Source organism: Mustela nigripes, chromosome 7, assembly GCF_022355385.1.
Source record: "Mustela nigripes isolate SB6536 chromosome 7, MUSNIG.SB6536, whole genome shotgun sequence".
In the NCBI taxonomy this organism is placed as follows: domain Eukaryota; kingdom Metazoa; phylum Chordata; class Mammalia; order Carnivora; family Mustelidae; genus Mustela; species Mustela nigripes.
In genome coordinates, this window is record NC_081563.1 from 54,869,621 (window position 1) to 54,886,361 (window position 16,741).

Genomic DNA, 16,741 nt, shown 5'->3' on the forward strand with positions numbered 1-16,741 from the left:
CCTCTGTCGCTGTGTCTCTCTTTGTCAAATAAATAAATAAAATCTTAAAAAAATAATAACATAGGAAAGTTTTTGCTTCCCAATTTTTTATTACCAGTCTTCAAAGAACTATGTGTGTAATATAGGGACTGAAAAGTAGAGGTTAGCTTTGAAGGTAAAACTCTCCTCTGGCTTAGGAAGAAAACATACCCCGTCGAAGACCCCAGGGGATAGTGGAATTGTGGGAAGCAGCGTGCTTTAGGTGGTAGAAGAGGAGAACATGGGAGACTGCTCTTCCCCAGTCTCTGAGAAGAATTTTCCTGGAGAGTTAATACATGATGCAACCTCCCCACAGCTGCCAATCCCCTGAGTTCTTGGAACCATGTGTCTGTCTATCCCGCTGCTTACCTGAGAGGCTCATCTTCATTCTGTACCTCCAGCTGTGGGAACTATGACTGGTGACTTCTTTTTTTTTTTTTTTTTTAAAGATATTATTCATTTAATTGACAGATCACAAGTAGGCAGAGAGGCAGGCAGAGAGAGAGAGAGCAGAGAGCAGAGAGCCCGATGTGGGACTCAATCCCAGGACCCTGAGATCATGATCCGAGCCGAAGGCAGAGGATTAACCCACTGAGCCACCCAGGTGCCCTGGAAACTACTTTGTTAAACTGACAAAATTTTGATTCTTGGTGTTGCTGCATTATAAGATAACTTTTATAAAATTGGAGAAATAACTGAAATGAATATCAGTTTTCTGAATAACTGAACTATCAGACCACATATGTATTCTAAAGAAAAATATGATTCTGTGATTTTATGCTTCTCATCAGTGTGGTCTTTTACAGTCCTGTTATTGTCGATGACTGCTTTTGATTACTGGACAGTTCCAAGGAGGCTGTGAATGCTTTCTTGTAGACCTGGCTACATAGTAACTTGCTAATTTCTCCCAAACAGTGAGAAAGCTCAACAGGCTGGGAGTTTCCAAAGCCCTGCACCATATAATCATATCTTTTGAGCCAGGAAAGAGAAGTTTACAGTTTGTGTTAAGTGAATTTTATTTTCTTTTTCTTTGAAAATTGCTGTGTATACTCTGTATGGAAGTGCTCAGCCAAACACTGGAAGTATCAGGGAAATCATTTTTTAAATTATATGAAATAGGCTAAACCCAGTAGGAGGGATGCCGATTGGCTCAGAACTGAAAGGTTACAAGAAGAAATCTAGAAACTGGAGCTCTCTGTGGAGAGAAAATAGTATATCCAGAATATTGTTATGTCAAACAAAAGAAAGTGAAATGAAAATATATTATGGGCCTTCTTATATTAAAGCACACCTATGTATGCTTGTAAATGTGTAAAAAAAGGTCTAGAAGGATGGAGATTACTACTGGGGAGCATCAAAAGGAAACTCACTTCTTGATGTTTTTTTGTTTTGTTTGAATTTGTATAGGGAACGCGTATTACTTTTGTACACACAAAACTTAAGAGTTTAGAAGAGATTAAATAGGAGGAATAGTTGCTGTGTTGAGGCCAGCAGTAAATGGGAAGATATAGGGCTAGAGTATGGTGTCAGCAGGCATCAGGTAGCTGCCTCATCTGGTTCCGCATTGCCCAGAGTTCCCAGGGTTTAAGGCAGCAGCACACTCCGGGAGGGACTTCAGTGGCCTGAACAGGTGGGGTCGGGGTGAGCGGGGGGTGGGTAGGGGGCAGCAGACAAATGGAAATCATCAGGAAGTAGAAGATTAGCAGAGGCCCCACAGAGGTGTGGGCGTAGATGAGAATAGCATAACGCATAGGTGTGTCCTGATGCTTTGATTGTAAGCTTCTTGAGGGCATGGCCAGTCTCCTTCATGTTTGTATCCTATTCTGCCTAGTCCATTGATTGCATTTAGTAGGAACTCCTTAAAAATGCTGAATGCCCGAGTTGGGCAAATGTATAAAGCTGTATGCTTCAAGCTCTTTGCTTGTGGCGGGATATGATATCATTTCCGAGGACCCTTTCGGTGATATGGTCTATACATGATTCCCATAAGCCACATTAATTAAATAGTACATCAGTGTGTAGTTGTTTTACTACTGTGATTATGCAATACGGGGAGCAGTTGCTTTTTAAAGAAACATCAAAATACTGTCTAATCCATACCAATAGCAGTGCCTTTGGTACCCACATGTATACAAATCTCCATGCATTGATAAGGTCCCAGAGAGAATAAGAACATAAACATTCTCAGTTTATAGGGTCCTGCAGGGAAAACTATAAGAGACACATAAACATTTTTGTTCCAGTAGCCATCTGGAAAGAATAATATCTTCATTATGTTCTCGTTTCTGCTGAGGATCTTAAAGAAGAATAGCACATTAAATGCTGAAATTTTCATATTTGCAAACCAGTGGAGATGGTATACTTGTCAGCATTTGAATGTCTCATTAGTGAGATGAGAGGAAAGGCAAAATTAAAACTCATTCTCTTTGACAGTTACATACTTTTAAACTATAGGAAAGTGACTAGAGGAAATGCATGATAATTTTGACCAGAAAGTGTTTTAATTGCTTTTTATATTATGTGTCTTATTAAAGTTCCATAATAGAGCCATAAATATCATGAATTATAAATAGCTGCTTACATAAATAATGTATCCTCTCTTCCTCCCTTCTGTCAAGATTGAAAAGGCCAAACCCATTAAATGTGGAACATTTGGTGCAACATCTTTACAGCAGAGATATTTAGCTACTGGAGATTTTGCTGGAAACCTTCATATATGGTAAGATTATTTGATCAATATTAAGACATGAGGTAGGCTATTCCTTTGATAGTCTTGTTGCTCTTCCTCTGAAAGAGAGAATTCTAATTTTAAAATTTCTTGTTCAATTTTAACTATTTATAAAAATGCAAGAATTGTCTATTAATACACATTTTTAGATTTTATATTCAAAACCCTTTTAAAAATACTGTTTTTCTGTAGATATTTTCATAATGTTACCAGTATTTATTTCCACACCAGCTGTTTGGTGCTAGCATTTAATACTTTATAAGTGTACATAAAGGGCTCTTCCCCACACATGTGTAACACAGAGAAGTTTGATATTGTTAACATATCAACAGGACAATTGGCATTACAGAATAATCTACTGAATTTTTTTGTTTAATTTTTTTTTTAAGATTTTTATTTATTTATTTGACAGAGATCACAAGTAGGCAGAGAGGCAGGCAGAGGGATGGGAAGCAGGCTCCCTGCTGAGCAGAGAGCCGGATGCGGGGCTCTATCCCAGGACCCTGGGATCATGACCTGAGCCGAAGGTAGAGGCTTAACCCACTGCGCCACCCCAGGCGCCCCTGTTTAATTTTTTAATGTAAAATCCTCAATTTATTAAAGTTTTTTTTAATACTTTAGCTAACATCTAAGCACAACTTTTTAGGAAAACATCTGTTGAACAAATCAATATAAATCTGTTATAAATGAACAAAACTGTAATTATGCCAAATGTTTGTAATTTTCATGTTCTACCTAGAATTATTTCCTCATATTTAAGTTAATTTGCAGGAATTGATATTTCTCCTTAATTACTTTTCAAGAATGTTTCTTATTTTAACTGTGTGAAGTATATATAGTAATGTTCTAGGAAGAAACGATTTCCTCTGCCTTCTGTTTTCAAAGGTGACCTTTCTTGATTCTCACTTAGAATCTGTTGCTTTGTAATTGAATTACTCTAACATATTTATTTTAGAATCACAATATAAAACAGAATGAAGCTATATTTTAACTTCCCTTTGCTTTAACTGCTAAATACTTAAGTTTGCATTTGTTAGAATACTTAATGGTTCTTATATGCTGTGTCATATTCTTTCAAAGAAATGGGGAAAGACGAGTCTGATTGTTATTTTTAAAAATAACATATTTCAGTATAAGAATATGCAAAAAAATATACACTGTTGACTGTCTTCCTAATAGAGTGCCTTAGTATAGTTACAGGTATTACTGACTTATTTTCATTATTAAGTCTTATAATTTCATGTTATAAAAACAGTGTTTTAAAGTCTGTAAAAACAGTAAAACAGTTCTTTTAAGTAGAATCTCAGCCCTTTTAGTCTTGTTTCTTTCAGTGATACTACAAAGATAAACTGTCTCTGAACTAGGTTGAGCTACCTGAAATTTTAATTAGGGAGATTTTACCAATAAATCTTGGCCTAGTAATAAGGTAGGATTACATTTCATGGATAGCTACATTAATTTTTTTTGAGTGTAGTTTATCAGAAACTAACTTGTTATAGAAAAATGCGATTTAGAAGCTTTAGTAGAAAAAAGAGAGACAGGTGAAGGGATATGTTAACGTAACCTACTTGGACCATTCATCACCCTGCCATCTTGGGTAGATTCAGGCACTCGTGGTGACTGCTTTTCTCTGTTTCTTTCTCTTAACTAAACTACACTTAGACACACCTGCCTTTGTTTTGACCAGCATGATGATACACTGAAAAATATGTAAAGAGAGAAAAATAGTATGGAATTTAGTGAGAAAATAGTACATTATAAAGGGAGAAATGTATACAAAGTAAACACTACTTGTATTTTATCCTTCCAAAAGATCTCAAGATCAGACTTCCAAGACCTATTTGGAAAAAGCATTCTGAATTACTTTGAATTTACTCTTTGTTTAAAGTAGTGATTATTAGATTTCAGTGACCCAAAGGGTTGGCAGATTTGGGGCTCCTCATCCATTACATATGGGGAGGAGCCCACATTTATTATCAAGCTTGTCTAATAAGTCATGTGCAAAGGTCCTAGATAGATTATCTCTGAGAATCACTAAGTGGGCTCAGGATGTAGAGTTCCAAGTTGAATTATGACAGTTCTCGTTGAGGGCTCGAAAGAAACTCAAATAGAGAGAGAATATTGGAAGTAAATGTATAAATTAGCTTCACAGCAAAGCCCTTATTTTTAAACAAAAATCTAAGTACAGTATGCATTCTTAAATTTGAGTAGTGCACTAAATGTTTGGGACACATGGAGTAAGTAAGAAGCTGTGTTGTGTTGTCTAGGAATTTGGAAGCTCCAGAGATCCCAGTATATTCCGTAAAGGGCCATAAGGAAATTATAAACACCATAGATGGTGTAGGTGGACTGGGAATTGGGGAAGGCGCACCAGAAATTGTGACTGGCAGCCGAGATGGTAAGTTAAAGTATTCTTTGTATTTCAAAATTTTTTTTTTCTTTAGATAAATCTTTGTGCAACAGTACATCTTCTCTTATGGAAATCCTCTTTGGTAGCCATGATTCCCTAAATTTAACTGTACTGTTTTAATAGGTACGTTTAATTGCATGGCCCTCAATTGCCTCAGACTTCTGGGTGTTTTGAGATAGAGACAGAGCACTTACTATTTTAGCTTTGAGCTAGTTCAAATCCTTACAATCATATTTTCCTTTGAACTTTGAAAGATTTAAAATTTCTTTACAGGTTTTTGAGACAGCTGACAATATAAGGTGGGTGGCAGCTTTTCACATTTTGGGGGGTGGGGAGGAGCAGAGGGAAAGAGTGGGAGAATCTTAAGCAGGCTCCATGCCCAATGCAGAGCCCAACCCAGGGCTCAATCTCATGACGCTGAGATCATAACCTGAGCTGAAATCAAGAGTCGGATGCTTAACTGACTAAGCCACCCAGGCACCCCTCACTTTCTTTTTTTAAAAAGTAGAATTAGTACTTGCAAAAATTATCGTGTTGACAGCTGGCTGAACATTGAAGTTCTATGATCCTTCCACTAAGCATTGTGAAAGATCCAAGGGCATGAACTCTACTTTTCTACCTGTGGTGACTAACAGGGACCGGGTCTATTGGTGTCCAAAGATGTTCTGAATGACTGTAAGAGGAGTCAGAATTTGTTTCTTCATGATGGGTACATAAAAAATTTGGTATCTTAGTGGGTTTGGCTAGTTTTTAATGGCTGCTCGAGACCATGAGGAAATTGTTTTAAAAGAAGTGAGATATAATTTTCTAATAGTTATTCAAGAGTATATGTGTTTCAGAAATCAATTATTCCTTTTAATAATAGAAGAAATATGAAATAGGGGAGGAAAAATAGCATTCAGTCTACCACAGTAGCATAACCCTTAGATTTGTTTTCCTTTCCAGTCTTGTATACCATTTTATATAGTTGTCAGTGTGAATATGATTTTTGTCTTTTTTTATTTTGTGCTTTGTCATATGCAAATGTTGCTGTTTCCATCATTACCATTCTGATGACTGTGATATTCTATCCTATGGATGTGTCACAGGAGCCCTTAACTATGTCTTTGTTAAGCATTCAGTTTGCTTTAAGTTTTTGTTTATTGTTTTGGGAGAGTGACTATAAAATAATGAGGGAATGAGTATCATCATGTATATAACTTTTTAGAATAAGCATACTTTATTATTTTTAAAAGTTATTGTCAGACTTTCCAAAGTATCCATGTCCATTCTGAACTATGATAGATGAGGTGGATTTCCAGTCTATCCTACCAGCATTGATTTTCCATTTTCCCCTAATTTTATAGATAAAAATAGTAGTCCATTCCAATTTGTGTTAACTTCTTTCTGCATTTGTTTTTCAGTTAGTTTTGCTTTGTGAATTTTGTTTATATTCTTTGCTCATTTAACTGTTGCAAATTTCATATGCATCTTATCAATTTGTATGAACCCTCTAACGTAATAAAATAACCTCTTGTCACATTTGTGACCATTTTATTCTCTTTAAAGTAGCCTTTTTAATGACCAACTTTATTTTATCGTTGGAGAAAAATCTAGTGGGATATCTCTCCTTTTCCTGAGTTTATTATCTCTTTTAAGGGCTTTTCACCCTTGTCCTGTTCTCTCTTAAGTACTTGCCTTTTCGCCATTTTATTAAATGCATTTGTATTTCTCATAGGCAGTGGTGAGTTTAGTTAAGTAGTCCTGCAGTTTGCATTAAAAGGAGAAGCAATGAGAAGAAATATGTGTTAATTTTATTTAATATTTCCCTCATCTCTACTGCCACAGGGAAATTAAACTTAATTGTATGTGAGATAGTATTCTAAAACCCCATATAAGAAATCATAAATGTAAAAATTAGAGTTTGTTCATCTGTATAAGAAAAATGCCCATGATTATATGGTAGTATGGAAAAGAATTAAAATAACAATGATATTCTTCTAAGTAAATAGTACATTAGGTTTAGACTCAAAGAAAGACATGATCTGAGTCAGTAACATTTGTGTTTCCCTTGTCAGTTACACCTTGTTGGAAACTTTAGAACAGTCGTTGGCTTTTCTGTGTATCTATTAACTTGGAAATCAAGTCTGACGGTAACATGGGTTGTATCTCTGTTATTAAATATAGCTTGCCTGGGTGCCTGGGTGGCTCAGTGGGTTAAGCTTTTGCCTTCAGCTCAGAACATGGTCTCAGGGTCCTGGGATAGAGCCCTGCATTGGGCTCTCTGCTCAGCGGGGAGCCTGCTTCTCTCTCTCTCTCTTTGCCTGCCTCTCCACCTACTTGTGATCTCTGTCTGTCAAATAAATAAATAAAGTCTTCAAAAAAAAAAAAAAAACTTTAAATACAACTTACCCAAGTAGAAGTCAGAAATATATGAATATTTTTAAGTGTTATACTATCTGTAATGTGGCCATATACACAGGAAGTCATAGGAAGAGAATGCAGAAAAGAAATGTCATCAATCACTATTGAATTTTGCCAACTCACTTATATGCACAACAGGAACTGTGAAGGTGTGGGACCCAAGGCAAAAAGATGATCCTGTTGCTAATATGGAACCTGTACAAGGAGAAAACAAGAGAGACTGTTGGACTGTGGCATTCGGTAAATTATTGAAGAACCTTGCATTTGAGGTATCAGATGGTAAAAAGCATAGTGCTTTCAGAAATTCCCAATAGTCTCATCACACACTGTTTTGTGGATTATTCTGATAGTTTATTGAGGCAAATAGAGGTGGTGGTTAATGTCAGCCTCCGGGGCCTCGGTTTGAATCCTCGCTTTGTTATTTCTTGGCTGAGTGAAATGGGCAATTTACCGAGTGTCTCTATTCCTTAGTTTCTTCATTTATAAAGTGGAACGAATAATAGAATTTACCTAATAGTATTATGAGGATTCAATGAATTAATACATGTAAAGTGCTTAGATTTGTGCTTAAATTATTAAGTGCTCAAAAATATTTGCTACTATTATATACTTCTGTTTAACTAGATAATGTTGACCTAGTTTAGAACCAAATGCCATTAATGGAGCCAAGCAGAATTTCAGATGCTCGAATGTGACCTAACAAATCTTACATTATATGCTACACAGAAGATGTTTATTTTCTAGAACATAGTTATGCCATTACAGAATTATTTGTTATAATTTGATAAATGTGTTCTTCTGTTACTATACATAAAATGAATATTGACTTTGTAGGGCTAATTGATGTGTGCCCTAGTATCTCTTACTGAGAGCCGTAATTAAAATAATTTGTTGATAACAGACATTAAAAATTTAATTTAACAGTATATGTGAACTGTTTAACTTTCATATGTTATTTTAAAATTGCAGTATTTTGTAATCAGAGGAAAGTTTTAGGTTTCCAATTAAAGAAAAAACAAGTTCTTATATGGGAATTACTGTGTTTGTACATTATGAACAATAATATATAAACTTAGCACGTGTACAGTTTGGTAAGAAATTTCAGGATTTTGTATTTAGAGTCATCATCTAAAATTTGATATGGTAATTAAAAAGTAATTACCTATGGGTCCATTAATGCCTTTCATCTTTGATCTAAGGAATATAAGTGCAGTTTGAAATTGGGGACATTAAATTTGAAAAATAATCCATTATTTTTACTCTTCTATGAATGTCAAGTATGTCCAGAATACTGTGGACATGCAAAGGTGAGAGAGATTCCTAGTCTTGCCTCAAGAACCTTGTAGTTTAGTAAAGAGGGCATGATATCCACACTAATTATAGTACAGGGTAGGAATGATAAAAGGTCACAAGACGTGTAGATGAATATAGAAGGAATCTCGAGACTTCTTAGTCTGCAAATATGGTAGAGAAAGAACATTTGCTTTGGACTTAGACTCCAGTGAACACTTTCACTTACCCCTTCAGTAGAGAATCTCAGCAAATGAGCTTTTTTTTTGAAAAACAATGTTAGATAACCAACTTAATAATCTTGATGTCCTGTCAGGATTAGCAAAACGAGATTCTGCCTAGTGTGATTGTGTGTGTGTGTGTGAGATTTGGTACAAGCTATATGTGTCGTTTTATAACATTATTTTAGCAGCCTTCAAATGAGCATTTGTACAGATCTGCAACATATCTTGATTTCTAGGCAATGCTTATAATCAAGAGGAACGTGTTGTTTGTGCTGGCTATGACAATGGGGATATCAAACTGTTTGATCTCAGAAATATGTCGTTGCGGTGGGAGACAAACATAAAAAATGGGGTAAGGTGGTATATTTGGTTGCTTTATAGCTTGAGCATGTTTGTGTCCACCTCTGAACTATTTCATAAGGAGAGCGCCTCTAATGACTCATCTCGTACAGCCCCTCGGCCAGTAGTTTTTAACTTTTGGGGCTGTGGAGCCCTTTGAAAACTTAATGAAAATCATGGAGCCTCTCTTCAGAAAGTGAACACATACTCAGATGTGGTATGACAATCCCTGGTGAGTCACCAGTCCCTGTAGCCTATCTGTGGACCTCTGTAGCTATGCAGTGTGATATTAAAATGAGCTAGTAAGAGGCCTTTTTTCCTGCTAATATTAGAAAGCCTGACTAGTAACAGCCTCCCCAAGTACTTGGAGATTTTGGGGTCCTGAGTCATATACCGTATACCGTTAATAAAGAATGTGGTTCCTTCCTGTTTTTTAAAATTAGCTTTGGTTGCATTATATAAAATAACTATGTAACAACAATAAAAGATTATATAGCTTTCCAAATTAATCTTCTAGACAGGGGAACTCAAAATGGTTTGTTGATCCTATGAACCAAGAAGAAATTTTTTCAGTTAAAAGTATTTGAGGGATGCCTGGGTGGCTCAGTCGGTTAAGCCACTGCCTTCAGCTCAGGTCATGATCTCAGGGTCCTGGGATCGAGTCCCGCGTCGAGCTCCTTGCTCGGCAGGGAGCCTGCTTCTCTCTCTGCCTCTGCCTACTTGTGCGCGCTCTCTCTCTCTCTGACAAATAAATAAATAAATAAAATCTTTAAAAAAAGAAGTATTTGATGTATTGATCCTCAAAAGATAAACTGATTATTTAAATGCTTTCACATGAGCTGACGCTTTTAAAGTTGTTTTACTTAGTTTAACAGAGCCTCCTGAATAATAATTATTAGGCTATGAATAATAAATATTTTCTATTTCAGGTATGTAGCTTGGAGTTTGACAGAAAAGACATAAGTATGAATAAGTTAGTAGCTACATCATTGGAAGGAAAGTTTCATGTTTTTGACATGAGAACACAGCATCCAACGAAAGGTTTTGCTTCTGTTTCAGAGAAGGTAAATATGAGGGAAATGTCTTTCTATGAACAGGAATGTTCATTGCTTGTTTTAGACTAATAAATAGAATTAGTCACCAAGGTTCCTTCCAGGTCTTTATATGAAAGGAGCTATTTTTAATATATTCTTGTGGGAACTTGACAAGTTTTTCTGTGCAGAGAGTACTTTCTCAAAGTTGATCAGTTTTAGATTTCTTGATTATAATAAAGGCCTCAGCTGGCTAAGAATCTTGTTTTGTACTTTAGGAACAATCCCAAGACAACTAGCTGATGCGAAGAATTAGATCAACAAAATCTAGCCTGGTGTTTTCTAATAAATATATAATATTTGTGTTAGTATCTACATACTTTTCAGAACATATAACACATATACCTTATGTCATTTCTTCACATTTTATATTCTGGTTTTCTATATTAAGTGAAATTATTTATAGCATCAATTGTGGGCACATAGTAGGTTCAAAAAAATTCTTCAGTCAGTCACTTACACATATATACATACTTTACCTTATTCCAGAAGTATCTGAGGTAGCTTAGAAGGAAACATATGGTATTACAACCTCAAAAATAGATGAAGAAAGCAGAGCACAGGGAAAATACTGGTTAAAGAAAGAAAAAAACTATAATGAAGCCTGCAGTAAGGACTGCATCAGACTCAAGCTGAAACAGCCTGTTGTTGGCCAGAGACGGGTTGGGAATGTGACTCTACCTTCCTTGAGTGTGAAAGTAAAGATCGGTTACAGATTTGTAGTTTCTATAAGATTAAAATATATAAGTTGCTCAGGAAATAAAAATTTACTCTCTTGCGCTCTCCCCCTCCATTGTGGATTCAGCAGTATTTCTCAAACCTTCCTGTTTTGTCTGGTTACTACTGTTAATTATTATTATCACTGCATATAAATTGCTGTCACTGCCTGATGAACTAAATCTTAACAAGGCAGCTATAAATTGCAATATTGTTTGCCTTTGTTATTTCTGAATATACTTATGTATCTACAAACAATATAAAGCACTTTGTTAAATTATCCTTTATACAGTTATAACACTTTTCTCATCTAGTATATATTTTAACCCACTGAGCCACTCAGGCGCCCCTCATCCAGTATATATTTTAAGATTTTATTTATTTACTTGACAGAGTACAAGTAGGCAGAGCAGCAGGCAGAGGGAGAGGGAGAAGCAGGCTCCCTGCTGAGCAGGGAGCCCAACACAGGGCTTAATTCCACAACACTGGGATCATAACCTGAGCCAAAGGCAGATGCTTAATCAACTGAGCCACCCAGGCGCCCCTCATCCAATATATTTTAAGGGGTCATGTCCCCTCTTGCTTTTTAGGTTTTTTTTTTTTTTTTTTTTTATCAGCTTTCAGAATCAAAAGAGAAGTTTAAAATTGAAATAGGTTTTAACACTTTGAACCCACTCAGTTGAGGAGTCTTACACACTTAAAGGGTATATTTTGAGATATGGGATTTTAATCTGCTAGTGGTAATCCTTTTATAAGACTATTAAGTCAAATGCCAAGACAAATCACTCACTGAAATGTGAAGTATCTAAGAATGACTTAGATCTAGTTGGTCTCACTGTCTCTGCAAACAAAATCTTTCCTATTTCCCGCCATCCGACTCTCCTCCCTCCTTTTCACTTCTCTTTCCTTCTCCCTGCCTCCCTCCATTTCTCTCTCTCTCTTTCTCTCTCAGATCCCTTATAGTGAATACACCATTAACACTGATTTATTAGCTGTTGTCGAGGTGCTAACAAGCTATTACCTTCCAGTTGCCATTTTTGTCTTTTAGTTTAATGTGACTGATAAAGACCCTGGCTTATTATGGCTTTAAACACCATTTATAAGTCTTATGATCCCTATTTTGAAGACTAGACAGGTCAAATGGTATAAATTAAAGATAAGGCTCTGGGAGCTTTAAGTTAAAGTTCATTTGGTGTATGGGAACTTCTTGTAGTTCCCATTCAGTTTGCTGGAAACCTGAAACTGCTGTAAAAAATAAAGTCTAGGGGCACCTGGGTGGCTCAATGGGTTAAGCCTCTGCTTTCAACTCAGGTCATGATCTCAGGGTCCTGGGATCAAGCCCCATATCGGGCTCTCTGCTCAGCGGGGAGCCGGCTCCCCCCTCTGTTTGCCTGCCTCTCTGCCTACTTGTGATCTCTCTCTCTCTCTCTGTCAAATAAATGAATACGATCTTTAAAAAAAAAATAAAGTCTACTGTCTTTTTTTTTTTTTTTTTTAAATTCAGTATCCTTTTTTTCCCCTTAGGAGGAAGTATATATGTTTGCATCTCGAGTTTTTCTTCTCTCTCAGAGTGAGCTAGAGATACTTAAATGTGTAAAAATCTATTTGCATAATTTATATGGTACTAGAAACTTATATGGACTTTTAATCTAACATTTTTTAATCCAGTAGAACTTTGTTGCATAAAGCAATAAAGAAAAATGATGCTTTTCTTAATTTGTGATGGACTCCTATAAATCTCTGTAGCCCTCACAAAGAGATGTGCCAGAAATACTTTACTTTAATAACAGTTGAAATTATAGTAGTAAAAAAAATTTTTTTACAGAGTTTCTCTTCTAGGGCAGTCTTTGTTTATCATATAAATGTAAAAACTAGTTATGTGCTTCTCATCCTCATAGGCTCATAAATCAACTGTGTGGCAGGTCCGACACCTGCCACAGAACAGAGAGCTCTTTCTGACAGCGGGAGGCGCCGGCAGCCTTCACCTCTGGAAGTAGTAAGTCTCTGCCTGTGCACGTTGCTGCTTTTTAAGTTACTGGTGGGAGGAAAGTAGGATTGGATTGAACTTTGTTGTCTTTCTTCCTCCTTTGACTTCATTCATTTTGAAGTGATTTTAAATTAAATGGTATTACATAAGTGCTATTTTGTCAGCTTTTTAAAACATTCATGTACTTACTTTACACTTAGTAAATATTAACCTTCTTTTGACACACTGCATATACTTGTCATTGTAGTTGTGTCTTCCATATATCAGGGTGCCTTAGGAATCATTCTTTTCATAGGTTTAAAATCGTGGTTTTTTAATTGAAATTGTTGTTTTTGTCTTTTTTTGTTTTGATATGAAAAATGTGACTGAAGGCTTTTTGGAAATACTACCATCTGGTCATTACAACACTACCTCTAGAGAATAAGAAAAGGGTTGGAATTCTTTTTTTTTTTTTTTTTTAAGATTTTATTTATTTTTTTGACAGAGATCACAAGTAGGCAGAGAGGCAGGCAGAGAGAGAGAGGAGGAAGGACCCTGGGATCATGACCTGAGCCCAAGGCAGAGGCTTTAAGTCACTGAGCCACACAGGCGCCCCAAGGGTTGGAATTCTTAATTTTAGATCCTGATAATTCATTTGCCCAAGTTCAGATACCATTGTAATGAAAGAACCAGAAGAGCGCCAAGGGCCCAATGGGTCTTCAGGGAAAGCCTGGTCATTGAGCTTGCTTTCTGTGTGTTGGGGGCTGCCTGAGTTACAGCTGTAGATGTGCCTTGAATCCCAAGTCCCTAAGGTGGCATGTACGAGGTCAGAAGCTCATTTAAAAGGCACAATAAAAGATAGGAGTGAATGGTATTTCTTTTTCCATCACTCAAGGAAAAAAAATACCTAACAACACAAGCCTGCAACTGAAAGATAGTTCAAAAATAAAGTGTGATTAATGATATAAGAAGAAAAACACCAGGGGCTCCTGGGTGGCTCAGTCGTTAGGTGTCTTCCTTCAGCTCGGGTCATGGTCCCAGCGTCCCGGGATCAAGCCCCACGTCGGGCTGCTTGCTCCTCAGGAAGCCTCTTTCTCCCTCTCTCACTTCCCCTGCTTGTGTTCCCTCTCTCGCTGTGCCTGTCTCTCTGACAAACAAATAAATAAAATCTTTAAAAAAAAAAGAAGAAGAAGAAAAACACCATCTTCAGTATAGCTGGGACTTTCACATTTGCAAAATACATGTCTATGTATTAGCTCCTTTTAGAAGCTAGCAGGGAAGCTGAAAAACAGGGCTACATTTGAAAAGTGTTAAGGTATTTAGGGATCTAGCCGACAAAACAAAAACAAAAACAGAGTGAATGCATTAGATCAACACTGTATAGTTTTTGTGAGTAAAAAGCAGAGGAAGAGTTTTAAGAATTCTGGGAGCATGCCGGGTAGACAGACCATTTGATAACTACTGTTTTCTTAATATCTTGCCCATTGTCCTTCCCTGATTTCTTCCAGCCCAGTCTGCACTCTCCATTAGGCTCTGCCTGTGTCCTTAGTTAAGCCATGCAGCAGCACGTCACTATTCTGCCTGGGAACCAAACTCCTTAGGCTGCTTCCTTGAAGAACTGGTTCCCGTTTTCTTTGTAATCCACATATGGAGTTGTATTCCATGTGATGTGCAAACACATTTACAGCTAGAATTTTTGATGATTGGGGACTTGTGTGTAATTAGAAATTGGAAGCTTATCTCAGTATGAACTTGAATCCTTACCAGAAAAGATATCTAGTATAATCTTCAAACCGGTCTGGAGATTTGCTGTTGGAGTATTATACCAGCAAAAGAGATTTGGTCTAAGTAAAATGATACTTAGCCTTATTTCCATTTGCCATTTTCCCTTGGTAGTAGTGCAGTTAAGTTGTATTACTGAGCACACAAGAGTTCCTAGGGCATCTTATCTAGTTAATTCAAAAACTGTTTTTTGAATGAATGGACCCCAACATGCTGATTTTTGTGTGTGTGTATTTGAAACACACACACACACACACACACACATATATTCTCTTTATTGTTATAAAACAACGTTAGAAAGATTCTTTAAGTAGTTATCAGTTAGTTGTAGTAATCAACATAGAAGTAAAAATAGAGCTACTGGTCTGTATGCTTGTAAACACAGTGTGGAGAATGCTAAGATTTCTCTCCTTACTACTCTGGCCTTGTTTGCAGTGAATACCCTGTTCAGCGGTCAAAGAAAGATTCTGAGGGAGTAGAGATGGGAGTTGCGGGCTCTGTCAGCCTTCTGCAGAATGTCACCTTGTCTACTCAGCCCATTTCCAGTTTGGACTGGAGTCCAGATAAAAGGGGTCTCTGCATCTGTAGTTCATTTGATCAAATGGTAAGAGTATTGATTATTACAAAACTCCATAAAATTTGATCTGAAGACTTAGGACTTGAAACCTTCCAGAGGAACACTCCTAGTATTTAGGACATGCATGGGATCCTCTGACCCTCACTGAACAGAGCTGGATTTGACTGATGAAAACAGACCCCAGATGCCAACGTCCAGACTAGTCTTTCTGTGGGTGTGAAACACAGAGTGCTATCTTCCAGTGACCGGACTCAGAACTGGTTTGCTGCAGCGGGACACCACTGTTTCCAGCTCTGTCCATTTTCCCTCCATTTCTAAGAAGAAGTTGATACTTGTCTGTATTTTAAATTTGTTCTTCATCCCCAGAGTTACATATTTTACCATAACACTTGGTTTAAAATAGTTCTAAAAGTACTGTGAATTAACTTCGTAAATATACTTTGAGAGATTTCAGTGTCAGTAAGTTTCTGTAAAGAATATCACTTTCTAAAATCCCAAAATGGCATGGTCAGACTAGATTTGGGTAACTATTTTCAGCTGTGTAACTCCTAAAATGAAAAAATATTTACCAAGTGAATATGTACAATGATCTCTTTTTACTTAAAAAAAAAAATAGGAGTCAAATTGGACTTTTGGTTATTGACTGGTAAGTGATGTTGAGATGTATAAGATTATGGAGGTTTTCTAGCCTTATTTTTTGTCAAATCTTTTCATATATTTTATGAATAAATTTGCTTTTGAAATCTATGGAAGTTTTGATTCTGTTAATTTAATAGTAGTAATAAAGCCAACACCATCACATCTTTGTTCTGTAAACCTCTTCATTCAGTAGGCCTCTTTAATGCTCCCCAGATCTTTCACTTAGCTCGGAGGCACTCACTTGCGTTCAGCCCACCCTCCCTCACTCCTCAGATCAGGAATCAGCCACCTGAAACATTTGAAATATCTAAGAGTCCTGTGACTTCATGGGTTCCTGGAAAGTCATTAATCTGGAATATTCAGAAAATTAACCTTTTAAAAAATCCTCAAGATATTTTTTTTTGCTGTGGACATAATTATGGAAGTAAAAATTAAATTGAATTTAAAGCCTGTACCTGCTGGTGTTTTTGGTTGGGTTTTTTTTTTTTTTTTAATTGTCAAAGAAAAATGAAAAATTTGTGAAATTCTTAGAAAACTTGTAATTGGTAATGTAATTA

The 16,741-nt window shown here is 36.5% G+C and overlaps 1 protein-coding gene across 1 annotated transcript in view; it reads left to right on the forward strand.

The window, feature by feature from the left end:
- The window catches only part of DNAAF10 (dynein axonemal assembly factor 10), a 100,337-nt gene extending 84,045 nt beyond the window's left edge, over window positions 1-16,292 (forward strand). The window contains 7 exon segments of the mRNA XM_059405953.1: window positions 2,637-2,737; window positions 5,014-5,144; window positions 7,698-7,799; window positions 9,310-9,425; window positions 10,342-10,476; window positions 13,119-13,216; window positions 15,404-16,292. Of these exon segments, the coding sequence (XP_059261936.1) occupies window positions 2,637-2,737; window positions 5,014-5,144; window positions 7,698-7,799; window positions 9,310-9,425; window positions 10,342-10,476; window positions 13,119-13,216; window positions 15,404-15,611 (891 nt within the window). The 3' untranslated portion in view covers window positions 15,612-16,292.
- The last annotated feature ends 449 nt before the right edge of the window (window positions 16,293-16,741 follow it).